Source organism: Vanrija albida (genome assembly GCF_041260175.1).
Source record: "Vanrija albida strain AlHP1 chromosome Unknown contig_1, whole genome shotgun sequence".
NCBI classification, from domain to species: domain Eukaryota; kingdom Fungi; phylum Basidiomycota; class Tremellomycetes; order Trichosporonales; family Trichosporonaceae; genus Vanrija; species Vanrija albida.
This window is the reverse complement of record NW_027191420.1, coordinates 3,043,685-3,058,207: the sequence shown is the minus strand read 5'-3', so window position 1 is coordinate 3,058,207 and position 14,523 is coordinate 3,043,685. Positions and strand designations below refer to the sequence as shown.

The 14,523-nt window shown below is 65.7% G+C and overlaps 8 protein-coding genes and 2 non-coding genes across 10 annotated transcripts; 8 read left to right on the top strand and 2 right to left on the bottom strand.

The window, feature by feature from the left end:
- Nucleotides 1-146: 146 nt before the first annotated feature.
- Q8F55_001236 (uncharacterized protein) lies at nucleotides 147-1,476 on the top strand (the record flags this gene model as incomplete). Its single annotated transcript, XM_069349867.1, has 2 exons — nucleotides 147-882; nucleotides 920-1,476. The coding sequence occupies 2 exons, from the start codon at nucleotides 147-149 to the stop codon at nucleotides 1,474-1,476; spliced, it is 1,293 nt and encodes a 430-aa protein (XP_069213411.1).
- A 73-nt stretch (nucleotides 1,477-1,549) lies between these two features.
- CAP2 (F-actin-capping protein subunit beta) lies at nucleotides 1,550-2,630 on the bottom strand (the record flags this gene model as incomplete). The annotated part of the gene is made up of 5 exons (XM_069349866.1): nucleotides 1,550-1,712; nucleotides 1,748-1,821; nucleotides 1,861-2,069; nucleotides 2,135-2,557; nucleotides 2,621-2,630. 5 exons carry the CDS (start codon nucleotides 2,628-2,630, stop codon nucleotides 1,550-1,552), a joined length of 879 nt encoding a protein of 292 aa, XP_069213410.1.
- Nucleotides 2,631-3,000: 370 nt separating this feature from the next.
- MRS2 (magnesium ion transporter) lies at nucleotides 3,001-5,195 on the top strand (the record flags this gene model as incomplete). The annotated part of the gene is made up of 4 exons (XM_069349865.1): nucleotides 3,001-3,409; nucleotides 3,447-3,532; nucleotides 3,570-4,361; nucleotides 4,401-5,195. The coding sequence occupies 4 exons, from the start codon at nucleotides 3,001-3,003 to the stop codon at nucleotides 5,193-5,195; spliced, it is 2,082 nt and encodes a 693-aa protein (XP_069213409.1).
- Nucleotides 5,196-5,565: 370 nt separating this feature from the next.
- Nucleotides 5,566-6,163, bottom strand: HTA1_1 (histone H2A; the record flags this gene model as incomplete). The annotated part of the gene is made up of 4 exons (XM_069349864.1): nucleotides 5,566-5,607; nucleotides 5,713-5,900; nucleotides 5,941-6,036; nucleotides 6,082-6,163. 4 exons carry the CDS (start codon nucleotides 6,161-6,163, stop codon nucleotides 5,566-5,568), a joined length of 408 nt encoding a protein of 135 aa, XP_069213408.1.
- A 481-nt stretch (nucleotides 6,164-6,644) lies between these two features.
- On the top strand, nucleotides 6,645-7,390 carry H2BV (Histone H2B 5; the record flags this gene model as incomplete). Its single annotated transcript, XM_069349863.1, has 5 exons — nucleotides 6,645-6,647; nucleotides 6,836-6,892; nucleotides 6,955-7,094; nucleotides 7,136-7,336; nucleotides 7,378-7,390. The coding sequence occupies 5 exons, from the start codon at nucleotides 6,645-6,647 to the stop codon at nucleotides 7,388-7,390; spliced, it is 414 nt and encodes a 137-aa protein (XP_069213407.1).
- Nucleotides 7,391-8,100: 710 nt separating this feature from the next.
- HTB1_1 (histone H2B) lies at nucleotides 8,101-8,663 on the top strand (the record flags this gene model as incomplete). The annotated part of the gene is made up of 4 exons (XM_069349862.1): nucleotides 8,101-8,160; nucleotides 8,220-8,359; nucleotides 8,406-8,603; nucleotides 8,651-8,663. The coding sequence occupies 4 exons, from the start codon at nucleotides 8,101-8,103 to the stop codon at nucleotides 8,661-8,663; spliced, it is 411 nt and encodes a 136-aa protein (XP_069213406.1).
- A 404-nt stretch (nucleotides 8,664-9,067) lies between these two features.
- Q8F55_001230 lies at nucleotides 9,068-9,152 on the top strand. The gene has a single exon. It is a non-coding gene; the product is annotated as a tRNA-Phe (tRNA).
- A 137-nt stretch (nucleotides 9,153-9,289) lies between these two features.
- Q8F55_001229 (uncharacterized protein) lies at nucleotides 9,290-11,544 on the top strand (the record flags this gene model as incomplete). Its single annotated transcript, XM_069349861.1, has 3 exons — nucleotides 9,290-9,445; nucleotides 9,487-10,860; nucleotides 10,906-11,544. 3 exons carry the CDS (start codon nucleotides 9,290-9,292, stop codon nucleotides 11,542-11,544), a joined length of 2,169 nt encoding a protein of 722 aa, XP_069213405.1.
- Nucleotides 11,545-11,854: 310 nt separating this feature from the next.
- Nucleotides 11,855-11,937, top strand: Q8F55_001228. Its single transcript has one exon. It is a non-coding gene; the product is annotated as a tRNA-Met (tRNA).
- Nucleotides 11,938-12,454: 517 nt separating this feature from the next.
- Q8F55_001227 (uncharacterized protein) lies at nucleotides 12,455-12,919 on the top strand (the record flags this gene model as incomplete). The annotated part of the gene is made up of 3 exons (XM_069349860.1): nucleotides 12,455-12,518; nucleotides 12,571-12,705; nucleotides 12,816-12,919. 3 exons carry the CDS (start codon nucleotides 12,455-12,457, stop codon nucleotides 12,917-12,919), a joined length of 303 nt encoding a protein of 100 aa, XP_069213404.1.
- Nucleotides 12,920-14,523: the final 1,604 nt, after the last annotated feature.

Sequence of the window (14,523 nt, the reverse complement as noted above, 5' to 3'; positions counted from 1 at the left end):
CTGCTCCTGCCCGCTCGATGATAGCACCGCGCAGCAGCAGCAGGCTATATCTCCACCTCGTCCTGCGCCAGACCCGCGCCTTCACCACCTCCCCCGCCCACGCCTTCACCACCTCCCCCCCCAACGCCTCCACCCCCCGCGTCCCCATGAACGGCCCCGGCGACCTCGTGCCCCTGCCCAACGCGGCGCGGCTCAGCGCGCACGTCACACGGCTCCTCGGCCAGAACCCGAGCCTCATGACGCTGCAAGGAACCAACAGCTACCTCCTCCAGCCGCCATCGTCGCCCGCCGCGCCCGCCATCCTCGTCGACACGACGAGCGAGGAGACGGCGGCCGGCTGGCTCGACCTCGTCCTCGCCCGCCTCACGACCGAGGCCGGCGCCCTCGCCCCCATCGCGCACGTCGTCCTCACCCACCGCCACCCGGACCACGTTGGCGGGCTGCCCCTCCTCCTCTCTGCTTTGAAAGAGCGCGGCGCCCCACCGCCCCAGGTGTGGAAGCTGCCGTCGCCTGACGAGGCCGAGCTCCGCGCAGGCAGGGAGGCGGCGTGGTCCGACGCCGCGATTGGCGACACGCTGCGCGCGCTGGCCGGCGCATTCGTCCCCTTCTCGGACGAGCAGCCGCTCTGGCCCCTCGCGGACGGCGGCGTCGTCGCGACCGTCGATCCGGCCTCTGGCGAGAGCGGCGCGGCCGAGGCGCGCGCGATCGCGGACGGCGCGCCGGACGTGCCCGAGGCCTCCCGTGCGTCCGTCCGCGTCGTCCACACCCCCGGGCACACGGCCGACTCGGTCTCCCTCGTGCTCGGCGAGGGCGAGAAGGGCGTGTTCACCGGCGACACGGTGCTCGGGCAGGGCACGACCATCTTTGCCGATTTCGGCGCGTGTAAGTGGCCCCGGCAGTGGCACCGCTCACACCCCAGACATGAACTCGCTCAAGACGCTGCTGGCGCTCGACGCGCCCGTCCTCTACCCCGCCCACGGGCCCGCCATAGAGGGCAGGGACGCCGCGCACGCCCACATCGCAGAGTACATCAAGCACAGGCAGGAGCGCGAGGACATCATCGTAGGCGTCATCCGCTCGCTCGCCGACGAGCCCGGCACGCTGGGCGCAAAGCTCGAGGCGCTGCGGCAGGCCAGGGCGGCAAGCGCGTCGGCCGCGGGCCTCCCGCCCCCCGTCGCGGCTGATGCGGAGGCGGCGGCCGCCGCCACGGACCTCGCGCCTGCGTTCCCGGCCGCCGGCGCGCCGGGCGACACGGCCGCCTCCGTCTCCCACCTCTGCCACCTCGTGTACCAGTCCGGCCACCCAGGCCTCCTCCTCGCCGCGTCCCGCACAATGGGCTCGCACCTCGCCAAGCTCGAGGCCGAGGGCAAGGTGCGCAAGGTGACGGCCAAGCTGCCCGTCGTCAGCGGCTGGACCGCCGAGCCCGCGCAGGACGGCGACGCGTGGCAGTGGGTCGGCGGGTCGTCGAGGTTGTAGCTGTTGTACTTGCCATGCAAACGTAACGCCGCACCCTGCCCTACTGTATACAATGCATCTCTCGGCGTCCTGCCTACTGCGCCCCACCGCCCATGCGCGCCAACCTCGCGGCCAGCTCGCCGCGCAGCTGCTCCTCGTGCGAGCGCGCGTCGAGGCCAGCCTGCGACCGCAGCTCGTTGATAACGTCCTTGGTCTTGCCAAAGTAGACCGAGGAAAGGAGGTTGCGCATCTTGATCCTGCGGGGTTAGTCATAACATACTGGTCAACCCACTCAGTGTCCTCGACTAGGCGGCCAATGTTGGGGACGTGCGCGCCGGCGTTTGGCAGCGGCGCGTCTTGCTCAGCCTGGGATGTGAGCATACGGCTCCTGCACGCCGCACCCACCTGCCGCGTCATGCTGCCGCTCAGCGTCACGCCGCCCTTGCCAGTCACATTCTCCAGGCCCTTGCCCTCGGTCGTCGCTGTCTCTTGGCCGAGAACGAGCATGACCGTCGACGTGACCTTGTACTTTGCCGTCCGCGACCGCTCGGTGCATTCAAAGACGTGGAGCGAGTCCCACGAGCCGGACGACGTGCTGCCCTCGCCGGGCAGTTCTGCGACGACGTCAGCTCGGTCCTGCGTTGCGGTCGCCCCGCTCCGGCCTCGCGTCACCCCTCACCCTTCTTGACCAAAACCACGCCCGCAAAGTTCATGTCCTTGGTGGCCGGCTCGTCATCCAGGTCCCACAGGTAGACCGAGCTCACACCGCCCTCAAAGTACAGGTCGCGGTACGTGTCGAAAGCCGCGTTGAGCTGGATCTCGAGCTGGCGGAGACGCGCCGAGGGCTGCGGTCCCTGCGTGGCCGAAGGTGGCAGGTACGTGTCTGTCCACGGCGAGCGGAAGCTGTCGCCCTCGCGGTTGTAGTCGCACCCGAGGTAGTCGCGGCCGGCGGCCTCGTCGTGGAGCACACGCAGCGGCTGGTCGACGTTGGCGAGCAGGTCGTCGGCGTACTCTGGCGCGAGGTCGATCAGAGTGTCGACGTTGGACTCGATGCGCGTGGGCGGGAGCCGCCGCAGCAGGTCGAGGAGCGCGTCAAAGGTGCCTGGCATGAGTGGATGGTCTAGCGCGAGCAGGGGGTTTGTCGGGGCAGAGACGGCACGCTTACTGTCTGACATGGTGCTTGAGGAATCACAGAGACGCGCGCGACGAGTTTAGTGTCCGAGGGGTGTGGGCGACGTCAAGGTCTGTGCAGTGCAGGGGTGGGTTTACAAGGTTGAGCGAGGCCGGGGAGCTGTGAGGGAGCGAGCGAGGTCGACGAGGCTGTGGTGGTGGCAGCAGCGACGATGACGCCCATGACGGCGAGGCGAGGCCTCCCTGGCTGGGCGGTGATATCATGCCACGTGGAAAATCACACGTCATGCGGCATTGAAAGTCGGATCGGGCGGCACCGAGCCAGAGTCGACACAGTCCACCAACTCCGGCGGGCGGCAACTCGCGATTTCGCCCAACTCCATAGCACACACACCACACCACAGCAGACGCAGCATGTCCTCACGCGGGGCACTGCGGCTCATCCTCGCGCGCGGGCGGCCACCCTCGGTCGCCATGCCCGCGCGTGCTCCCCGCCGGCTGCTCCAGACCAGCGCGCCGCCGTCGCCACCAGCACGCACGTTGGCCGCCGTCAAGCGCAAGTCGTCGTTCTGGGCGCCGTCGCACTCGACCAACTTTTGGTCGCCCAACCCCGCGCCTGACCCGGCCAAGAATGGCGAGGGACGGACGCCAGACGTGCCCCCGTCCCCCGACCTCACCGTGTCGGTTGCTGCGCCGCCGCTGCCCGCGCCCTCGGCCGTCACGGAGCTTGGAGAGGACGACGAGGAGTGTGGGCCGCACCAGAAGCGCAAGCAGAGATACCTCGACAGCCTGATGGACAAGGCTGGAGAGCTCAACCTGCATTGTGGGTGCGGGAATTCGTACCAGGCGCTGATACCCAGGCTCGATTCTTGACTCGAACGGCAATTGGACAGTGGAAGAAGGCAGCTACAAGAAGACTGACCTGTGCCGCGCTCACGACCTCGATGTAGGTCGTGTTATTGCGGCATTTTGCTGACGGCCAGCCCCGCGATCTGCGCAAGCTCGACTCGCTCACACCATCTCTCACACCCACGCTCGTTCCAGTAATCCTCACCCGCCGCACCTGTATCCTCATCTCCATCCTCACCTTCCGCGCGCTCATCAAGCCCGACCGCGTTATCATTTTCGAAGCCCCGGGGACCGAAGAGAGCGAGACTACGCGCGAATTTAAACGGCATCTGCAGAGCAACATCCGCGCCGGCCTCTTGCCCGAGCACGAGCGCCACGAGTACTCGGAACACCACGACCACCACCTTGAGCTCAACTATGAGCACCGCGCGCTCGAATCGGTGCTCGTCGCCGCCGCCAACGCACTCGAGAGTGAGATGGACTTTGTGCGCGGCCTCGTCAAGGAGCTGCTCAACAACCTTGAGCACGACATCAACCGCGAGTACCTCCGCCAGCTGCTGCACTACTCTCGCCGCCTGGCTGGCTTCCAGTCCCGCGCGAAGAACGTGAAGTTGGCGGTCGACGAGCTCCTCGACTCGGACGAGGACATGTCGGCCATGTACCTCACCGACAGGAAGCAGGGCAAGCCGCGTGCGCTCCACGACCACGACCAGCTCGAGCTGCTGCTTGAGAGCTTCACCAAGCAGGTCGAGGAAATCGTGTCCGAGATCGACACGACGGTCGCCAACATGCAGTCGACCCAGGAGATTTCAGAGCTCATGCTCGACTCGTCTCGGAACGCTCTGCTGGCCCTTGACGTCAAGGTCTCGATGGCGACCCTGGGTATCGGCGCCGGTGCCCTCGTTGCCGGTATCTTCGGCATGAACGTGAGTCCGTCCGAAGCGTGCAGTGTTGACGAGCCGCAGCTTGCCACCAGTCTCGAGCAGACCCCGTGGGCATTTGCCGTCGTCGCGTCCATGACCTACCTCTTCGCATTCTTAATCTACATCTACGGCGTCAAGCTCCTCCGCAAGGTCGGCCACGTCTCGCTCGAAAATTCCAACCCCGTGGCGTCGATGAAGGCCGCAAAGTTGCAGTTCCTGAAAGAGCGTGCGGCTGCACGGGCCGCCCGCGATAAGGAGATACAAGAGGCGCGCGACGCCGCAGAGGCGGCCGCCGGTGCGGCGGCCGCTGCTTGGGCGCAGAGGCCCATCCCTGACTATGAGCAGCGCTGGCATCTCGTGCGCCGGCACCTCAAGTCGCGCATATCCCTCTGGGACCGCCTGTTCCGCCCGCACCTGCTCCGCCGCTCACTCCTCGGCCTGCGCAGGCCGCCAGGCGCGCCGCAGGGACGCCCGATCGTCTGGACAAACGAGCCGACTACAACCCAGTCCCACCGCGTGCCTCCAAAGGTCCGCCCGCTCCCAGGCCATCCTGGCGGTCCGCCTCTGCCCCGCGAGCGCCCGGCCGCCGCAGCCGCTCCGAGACCATCATATCCCCTCGGCTCGGTGCCGCACGGGCGTCGCATCCCACCGGCCTTTGTGCCCTTGATGCCTGACTTGGCCCCCTCACCCAAGGTCGAGCACCTGTCGGTCCCATCAGTTCCTTCCTATGACACTACCCGCGCCAAGGCCCAGGCCCAGGCAGCTAGCTCGGCGTCGCGCCGGCCGACTCCATCGTCGCCACTGGCCGACGCCTCGTCGTATAGACGCGACAACTAAAACTTAGCCTCACCACTCGGTAATATCGCATCTCCACTCCATAGTTGGCATCTTGACCGATACACACATAGACCTTGTTGCACACTAGTTGTAGCCATGCACCTCTTGACAGAACGGGTGGGGAGGGGTGGGGTCATTGTCAGTGCTCGATACCGGGTGGTGTGATTGTCAGTGCTCGACGCCAGGTCTGGTGGCTGCACGTAACGGGTGCATCTCGTACTACAGGCACGACAAAGGAGGAGCGAAAACGAAAAACTGATGGGGACGAAGGGTGGGTGTGACAAGGGGGGCGAGTCGGGGAGTCTATCGAGTGTACGCGTGTATCGCCCCAAGACGAAGGGTGGGAACCACACGTGTAGGCTGGTCTTCCTTAGACCTCCTGCGACTTCTGGTCCTTCTTCTTGCCGGTCGTCTGGCGGTGGTCAGCTGTGCTCATTGGCAATGTGCGCTCCATGGCGTGCATGTGCAATGGTTGCCATCACTGTTGCACACCAGCATACACGTCACGTCGACTCACCTTGGCGGGAAGGAGCTCGGAGAGGATGTTGGGGAGGACACCGCCCTGCGAGATGACGACGTGGCCGAGGAGCTTGTTGAGCTCCTCGTCGTTGCGGACAGCGAGCTGGAGATGGCGGGGGACAATACGCGACTTCTTGTTGTCGCGCGCGGCGTTGCCCGCGAGCTCGAGGACTTCGGCGGCGAGGTCTGCTGGGTGAGTTACGTCGCCAGCGAAGTGTCAACTCACACTCGAGCACGGCGGCGAGGTAGACGGGCGCGCCAGAGCCGACACGCTGGGCGTAGTTGCCCTTCTTGAGGAGACGGTGGATACGGCCGACGGGGACTGGGCTGGTCAGCGGCGGGCGGCGGAGGGAAGGCGCGAGCTTACACTGGAGGCCGGCCTTGGCCGAGCGCGAGGTCGACTTGGTCTCGCCGCCAGACTTGCCGCCAGACTTGCCACCGGAGGACATTGTGATTGGTTGGTTTGGAGGGGTTGGTGCGGTGGGCGGGGTGAAAGTGCGCGTTAGAGCGGTAGTGAGAGGAAGTGGGTGATGTGGAGAATGGGATGGGGTCCATGAACCTTTTATCTTTGTTGTGAACCGTCACCCATGGTCGTCATCACAAACAAAATAAGACCCCGCACGGGGGCATTTTTGGCCACCCGGCGGCAACATAACGTGACTTGGGGCCAATGGGCGGTCAGGGACAGGCAGCATACACGCGTGTCCCTGAACCCTTTGAGGGTTGGATAACGACGGCCAAAGTAATGATGGTGATGGCCACTTCACGATCTACTCGATCTACTCACCATGTCGCACACCACCCCCCCACCCCCACCCCTCTTCTTGACCATAAAAGACGTCTCGGTAACCAACAACACCCATCACGATTTTGAGTTTGCAACATCACTCTCAACCACCAGACACACCTCACCTCGCACAGCCAGCAACCATGGTAAGTGCCTCAGTCGACTGTACCCTCATGCTCGCCACCGCACCTTCCCTCCACCCCACCCCGCCTTCACATTTCGCCTCTACAGTCGACTCGAACGCGTCTTAGGACGTCCCGCTGGCCCTCCTCGCCACCACTGGCGCCCTGCCCCCCACTCCCACCTCCTCTCCCTCGCCGCCACTGACGCCCAGCCTTCCCTCGTCGCCGCCGCCCCCAACTCCACCACCGGCTCCAAGGCCCCTCTCAAGGTGAGTTGACTGCCTGGCTCACTTTTCTCGTCCACTGTACACGCGTGCGCTGATACCTGAAGGCCGCGAAGGCGCCTAAGGCTGCCTCGAAGACCGCCACCACCGCCGACGGCAAGCCCCAGCGTCGCAAGAAGCGCAAGGAGACCTACTCGAGCTACATCTACAAGGTCCTCAAGCAGGTGCACCCAGACACAGGCATCAGGTGAGTGGTTCCGGGATCCAGGACGGGTTCTCACCCCTCAGCAAGAAGGCCATGGAGGTCATGAACTCGTTTGTGCAGGACCTCTTCGAGCGCCTCGCCAACGAGGCCGCCAATCTTGCCAAGATCAACCGCCGCGCCACCCTCACCTCGCGTGAGATCCAGACCGCTGTCCGCCTCATCCTCCCAGGCGAGCTCTCTAAGCACGCCATCTCCGAGGGCACCAAGAGCGTCACCAAGATGCCGTGCGTTTGATGCTGCGCGCGGTATTTCTCACACCGCCCAGGTCGCCCAAGTAACTTCACCACAAACCGGCCCGGACCTTCTGCCTCTGGGCAACCTATTCTCCTTTCTACCGTCCGCACCCTTTCGCTTTTGCTAGTTTTGTTTGAGAGGCCCTGGTTCGAGTAATGAACGTGATGAATCGCGTGTGTGTGTTTGTGCCCACGACGATCGGCGGGTTGCGACGCGTCGGGGCGCTCGCGCGAGCATGTGCCTGAGCGTGGGCAGGTCACCGAACGTGCCGAGTTGCTGGTGTTGCCTCCCAAAAGTCCGCCCATACAACAGGATACCAGCGCCGGGCCGAGGGTACATCCGTGCAACGGGCAGGTGAACTGGCCGACCCCCAGACAGACAAACACTGACCCTCTGAGGGCCACAGCAGCCGTCGTTGCCACCCGTGGCACCAGCCAAACCCCGGCTAGCTTGCAACGGTGTCACGGGCGTTTTGACTGGGGAACATGGCATGACAGCACAGATGGACGGGTGCCCGCTCCTATGAAGGGCACACTGGAGGCATTCGCGACTTTGACGTTGCAACATCACCCTCAAACCCAACCGACAACTCACACCTCGTGCCTTGGAGATATGGTGGGTGCTCAACCCCTGCTCGCCACCACAACCTCCCCTAACACAGCAAACATTGCCACGAGCGCGTCGAAGGCGCCCGGAGACACTCTTCTGGCCCTCCTCGCCATCGCCGATGCGCTCCTCACCACCCACAGCTGACATGCAGTCTCTCGTCCCCGCGACCTCCGCGGCAGTCACTGCCCCCAACAACCCGGTTAAGGTGAGCTGACTGACCCGCGCTCCTCGCTCCACCGCACGCGTGCGCCCTAACCCCCGCAGGCCGTCAAGACACCGGCGGCGAACCCCAAGGCTGTCACCGCCACGGAGGGGAAGCGCCAGCGCCGAAAGAAGCGCAGGGAGACCTACAACACCTACATATACAAGGTGCTCAAGCAGGTCCACCCGGACACGGGCATCAGGTGCGTGAAGTGGACACGCGGGGCGGGCTCTGACCACCACCGGCAGCGTCAAGGCGATGCAGATCGTGCACGAGTGCATACAGGACCTCTTCGAGCGCCTCGCCGCCGAGGCCGCCACTGTAGCCAGGATGAACAGCAGGGCCACGCTCCGGTCCACCGACATCCAGGCCGCCGTCTACCTCGTTATCCGTGGCGAGCTCGCGAAGCACTCCGTCACCGCGTACGCCCGTACCTGGAAGTCCATGTGAGTTCGATGCAGGTTGACTGGGCTGCTGTTCATACCTCCCCCAGCGCTCGCAAGTAGAACCTCATGGTCCGGGACGGTGCGCGAAGCATGCTCGTGGAGAGGCCATGTCCTGGGATGCAGTCACGGGGACTACAAACGAAACGTTCCCGATCGAGTTCAACAGAGAGGCAGGCAGGGCCAGTGGTGGGGCTCAGCGGACACTGGGGTATCGTGTGAGGGAGAAGAGCCCAGTGCAACAACTCTCAACCCCGTGAGCGCCACAACAGCACGCACATGTCACCATTCATCATCTAGGAACGGGCACGAAGGTGAAATAACTAGTCCAACCAAACAGACCTAAGCAGGAAAAAATGCGTTGATGCCTTGAGATCCAAGAACAGGTTGTAGCGATACTCACGGTAAGTTGTGAGCTTATAGGCAAGGACGATTTTCGGAAAACAGGAAGATCATCTAACAATTATGGAGACATAGCTCAGCTGGGAGAGCGAGCGACTGAAGTTCAGTTATCATATCGCTAGGTCGGGTGTTCGATCCACCCTGGCTCCATAAGGTTTTCCTTTTTGCGTACCCCCTGCATCGCCGCTTACGTAACAGAATATTTCTGATACTCTTCAATCTTTGGAGACAGCCGAATGCATGCCCCAGCCCATCTCGAAGCCTCAACATCGACGACAACCAGCATCATGGCGTCAATATCAGCACCAACATCACTAGCGACGTTCCCGTACGCGCACGCGTCGTCGTCCCGCGTGCCGCACGTCACCCTCAACCCGGTGCACGGCAGCCGGTCGCGGCTGGCGGTGGCCGCTGTCCACGGGGACGGCGTGTGGACCTACGATGTGAGTTGATTGGTACGCGTGAGCGCAACTAACTCTGTCAGATCAAGACGCTCAAGCCGACAACGTCGTTCACCGTGCCCCCATCGACCGTGTTCGCCACCGCGCCCGTCAGCTTCGTGCCCCCCGCGGGCGAGGACGACGCGATGGACGGCGGCGAGCGGGTCACAGCTGTGGGCGTGCATTCCGGCGACGGGGTGCGCGGCGAGGCGCGTGCGCTCTGGGTGTGGTGCGGGGACGAGGGTGAGCGCAAGACGGTGGCCCTCGAGACGGCGGTGCACTCGCTGCACCCCACGGCCGGGGGGTGGCCGCTGGTCGCAGTCGGCGCGGACGGCGCCCTGGCCCTCGTCTCGTCCGACCTCACCGTGTCGCCCCTCGCGAGAAAAGACAAGGCGGCGCGCACGCTCGCCGCTGCCGTTGTCGGGCGCCGCGTCGCCGTCGTCGACCAGCGCGGCCGTGCCCGGGTCTACACCATCGACGGGGACCGCGCCGAGCTCGCGCTCGACGTCGCCCTCGTGCCCGAGCACGGCCTGCTCGCGGCCGACATCAACGACGACGGCGTCATCACCGCCATCGACACGCTCAACCGCGTGCACTCGCGCCGCGTGGCCGACCTCGAGAGCGCGCGCGCGGGCGACGGCGTGCCCCTCGCGCACCCGTCCACGCCTGCCGTGGCCCTCAGCTTGCCCGTGCTCTCTGCGACGCCGGGCCGCGCCCTCGCCGCGATCGCCGTCCCGTCCCCCTCGCCCACGGTCGCGCTCGTTGTGCCGAGCCCCGAGCTGCCCGCCGTGCTCGCCTCGACGGCGATCTCGACCGCCGCAGCGACGGGGATCACGCACCTCGCCGTCCTCGCCCGGCCCGGCCCCACCCACATCGTCCTCGGCATGGTGCTCGCCCACCCCGACGCGGGGAGCGCGACGGCCGGCCGGAGCGTGATCCACGTGTCCGATATCCACCTGCCGCCCAACGGCGTAGGCCTGTCCCTGCTCGTTGGGAATGCGGCCAAGGCCGGCGCCGTGTTCAGCCTCCCCGGCGCGAGCAGCCTGCCCCAGCTGGCGGAGAAGATGGTCGACGCGGTCACGGCTGCGCTGGGTGACGCCGACGTCGAGCGCGCCGAGAAGGCTTTCGCCGCCTGGCTCGAGGCCGAGGACAAGTCGCACGGACCAAAGGCCAAGCCCACCGAAGCCGTCGTCCGCCGCCTTATCACCGCCGTGTTCAGTACCGCCCTGCCGAAGAAGGACAAGGCGGACAAGGAGGTTGAGGCTGTGCCTGCTGCCGCCGCGCCCAAGGGCAAGCTCAAGGCTCCTGGCCCTTACGCTGGCAAGATTGTCTCGACGCTCGTCGACCGCCGCGTTGTCACCGATGCGATGTGGCCCGGCGGCCTTATCCTCGCGGGTCTCGTCCCCGCTGGCGACTGGGTAGGTGGTGGCTGGCTGACATGGGACTACCACTGACACGCGCAGCGCTCCATCAGCGAGCTCGTCAAGCACAGCCCCGCGCTGCCGTCGCGCACGCTCGTCGCGCTCCTGGCGCTCTCGCTCGAGCCCAGCCCCGCGGTCGCCCTCGGCTCTGTGCTCCAGGACGTGCTGGCCGGCCCGCAGCCCGACCCGTCGTACCGCGCCCACCTGCGCACCGGCATCGACGGCAAGGGCGCGCTCCGCATCCTCGAGCATCTGGCAAAGTGGGCCGAGGTGCACGCCGACCTGGGCGACGGGCTGTCCGCGTGGCCGCAGCAGCCGCAGAAGATCAAGCCGACGCTCGACGCCGTCGTGGCGCACTCGTCGCTGCTCCTCGACGCGCAGCTCCCCACGCTCATCACGCTCCCCGAGTCGGAGAAGCTGCTCACACGCCTGAACGACGCCCTCGCGCCCGCGCTCGCCGCGCAGCAGAACTACCGCCGCCTCCTCGCGCCCATCGACGCGACGCTCGCTGCCAACGCAAAGGCCCAGCGCAAGGCCAAGGAGGAGGCCGCCGCCGCCGCTGCTGCCGCTCGCAACCAGGGCAAGGGCAAGCCGCCAGGCGGCCGCAAGCCCGTCGTCGCGGGCCCCGGCCTCGCCGACGAGGTCGTCGGCAAGTGGAAGGTCGAGGACTTTGTGTTCTAGGGTGGGCGTGGGCGTAGAGGCTGTAGGATCTGTAGGAGCATCATATGCATTGTTGGGCAGGGTGTGGGTGTGGGGTTGGGGTGCGTGCGTGCGTCACTGAACATGTGGCGGGTGGCACCGTGGCTGCTTTCTCTCCCTCCCTCCTCCAAGCGCGCACAGCACCACCGGACGGGCCCAGCCAAGCAGCATGCAGCGCACGGCGAGCAGCAGAGCGGCCACGGCCCACGCCACCCTCGCCGCCCTCGCCCCTCGCCCCACCTCGCACCAATCGCACCCAAAGCCGCCCTACCGCAATCCCACCACCCGCTCAATCGCTATGGCTTAGTGGAAAAGCGCCAGGCTCATACTTGCTGTGACACCTGGAGATCCCTGGATCGAGACCAGGTGGCGATAGAAGAAGCGGGTGTACACCCACGCTTTTGCTGCTGTGAGTGGCTGGCGTCGCGAGGCCTTGCACGCGTGCACGGCTGCACGGGGTCGTCGAGCCCACAGTGCCGCGAGGTTGAGCTGCTCCCGCATCACCCTCCGATCGCGACCCGCAAGCCCATCACCTCATCCGCCTCGTGCCGACCGCGGCAGAATAGACGAGAACGGTGATGGGGATGCTACATATGCTGGTGACACACTGGCGCGACTACGCGTAAGCCAGGCCGATGCCGAGGTCACGGGGACAGTCGCCGACGCGTACCCGCCGGTCTCGTCGTCGCTTGGCGTGCGTGCGTGCGTCGGGTGGGGGTTGGGTTGGGTTGGGGGTCGCTTGGTGGGGGCAGGGCGAGCGGTGGAGGTGACCACCCGAGCCTCGCACTTTACCGAGGCACGCGGTGGAGGCGGTGGGGGTATAAAGCCGAGTTGGTGCTGTGCTACCCCGCATCCAACTATCCCCACCACCACCACCACGACAGCACGCACAATGGTCGTCCTCATCGCTAGGTTCAAGGCTGTCGACGCCGCCGCGGCCGACAAGCTCGAGCAGCGTGAGTGGGCCCGCTGGCGCCCCTACCCCTGCTGACACCCGCCCCCCCCCAGACCTCAACAACATCAAGGCCATCTCGCTCACCGACGCCGAGCCCGGCTGCTCGGTCTACCAGGGCCAGCGGAGCACGGCCGACCCGCTCGAGTTCCTCATGTACGAGGAGTACGATGACAAGGCGGCGATTGATGGTGAGTGCTGCGGGGGCGGGTGGATTGGGGCGAGCCCTCCACCCTCCCTGGCCGGCCTCCCTTCCCTCCACCTGGCCCACGCGCGCACCAGGCTCACCGCTCACACCCAGCCCACTTCGCCTCCGAGTACTTTGGCAAGCTTGCCGCCGACGCGCCCAACCTCATCGCCGGCGGCCCGGCCGGCATCGACATCACGCACTGGACGCGGTTCTAGGCGTGAGGGGGCGTTGTAGGGAAGAGATGTGAGAAGTCAATTTCAGCCGCCGCGGGCGTGGATGTTGCAGGGGCTGCGCGGCGCTGCCACATGCTGTGGCCTGTCGCTGGCGTCGCTGGCGTCGCTGCTACCTGCTGGCCGTCGCTGTGCCGCTTGCCGAGGATTGAATGGGCCGTCATGGCCGGGTTGTGCAAGCCGGCCTGCCGGGTATGCCCGTGCATGGATACCCGGCGACCGCTGCGTCCGCTTCGCCGGTGACACTCGCGCCTGGCCGTGCAGGTGGCCGTGTGCGTGCGAGGAAGGCCGCCGCCAGGCCCGTGTACATTGCGCGCGAGGAAGGCAGAGTGATGGGCAGAATGTGGGACGGCGGCGTCGGCGCGTCGGCGTGCAGAAGCAAGCAAGCATGGCCGAGAAGAATCAGATGCGGCTTTAACACGCACACTTGAATCTGCATTCCGCGTCGCGCTGTCAGTGCCGATCGTGGCGTAAGGGAACAAACCTCCCCCCGCACTCGTGTCACCGCAGCGACCCTTTCCGGCTATAGCCCGACGGACTCGGCATGCCACGTAACAGCATGCATCATGGACTCGTTCCGATGCCTGCCCTGTGGCACGTAGACCACTTCGGCCAGCTCCGACCACCCAGCGCATCGACGGCGCTCCGCAGTCGCGCGCACCTGAGCTGGCGAGGCAAGCGCCGTTATCGCCGTATACTGCTGTTCTGCGCCGTGCCCACGCTCGATCGCTCGCAGGCGCGCAGCGTGCCTCCCAGTGCCTATGATGCTGAGAAGCGATGACACGCTCGAGTGTTCGTGCATGACGTTGGGCACGCGCATGCGGGTGTGTGCCCAGGTTTGTGCCCAGTGGACGTGTGTCGGTGTCGGTGTCGGGAAAAGAGTCTACTGGCTACGGGGGCGGCAATACAAAAGCGGAAGCACTCGCGCGCGCGCCCGTGCAAGGCAGCTCTGGGTGATCGAGCGAGTCAGAGTCGATGCAGTCGGTATTGGCTGCATGCTCATTGGCGAGCAAGGCCTGCGAGGTGACAGCGGCGACAGCCATGTCCGATCTGTTCCGCATCTGGAAGTGCCAAAGGGGCCAGCTTGCCTAGGGAGGATGACGGCGTGGGCCCATGCACCGTTGCTGGCACCCTACGTCGATGACGGACGGATAGGAGACCCCGGATGGAGACCCAGTCAACAAAGGGCTTATCTTAACCAATTGGATTACATGAATCATTCCTGGCCAATCACAGGGCGCGATACAGTGTGTGAATACCGGTTATGTCTGTTGCGTGTGTGTCGTCGATGAGCCTAGTCGGCGGGCGGGCGGGTTGCGGGCGGGCAGGCAGGCAGGCAGACGGGCGTGGGCGGGCTTGGGCGGCAATGACAGGCGCGACAGGCACACCTCTAGTTGACAGCATAACGGGCCAATTTTGACTGGTCGGAAGCAAGCCCGATTCTGGCCACTGGGCCACGCTGGCTCTCTGCCTGGCATCACTGTACGCGCGCTACGACGCACGCACGCACGAGCGAACGACGGCTACCACACCCACTAGCCTGCCCCGCCAACGCCGCCGCCGCCGCCGCCTTCCCCCCATCCCGACAC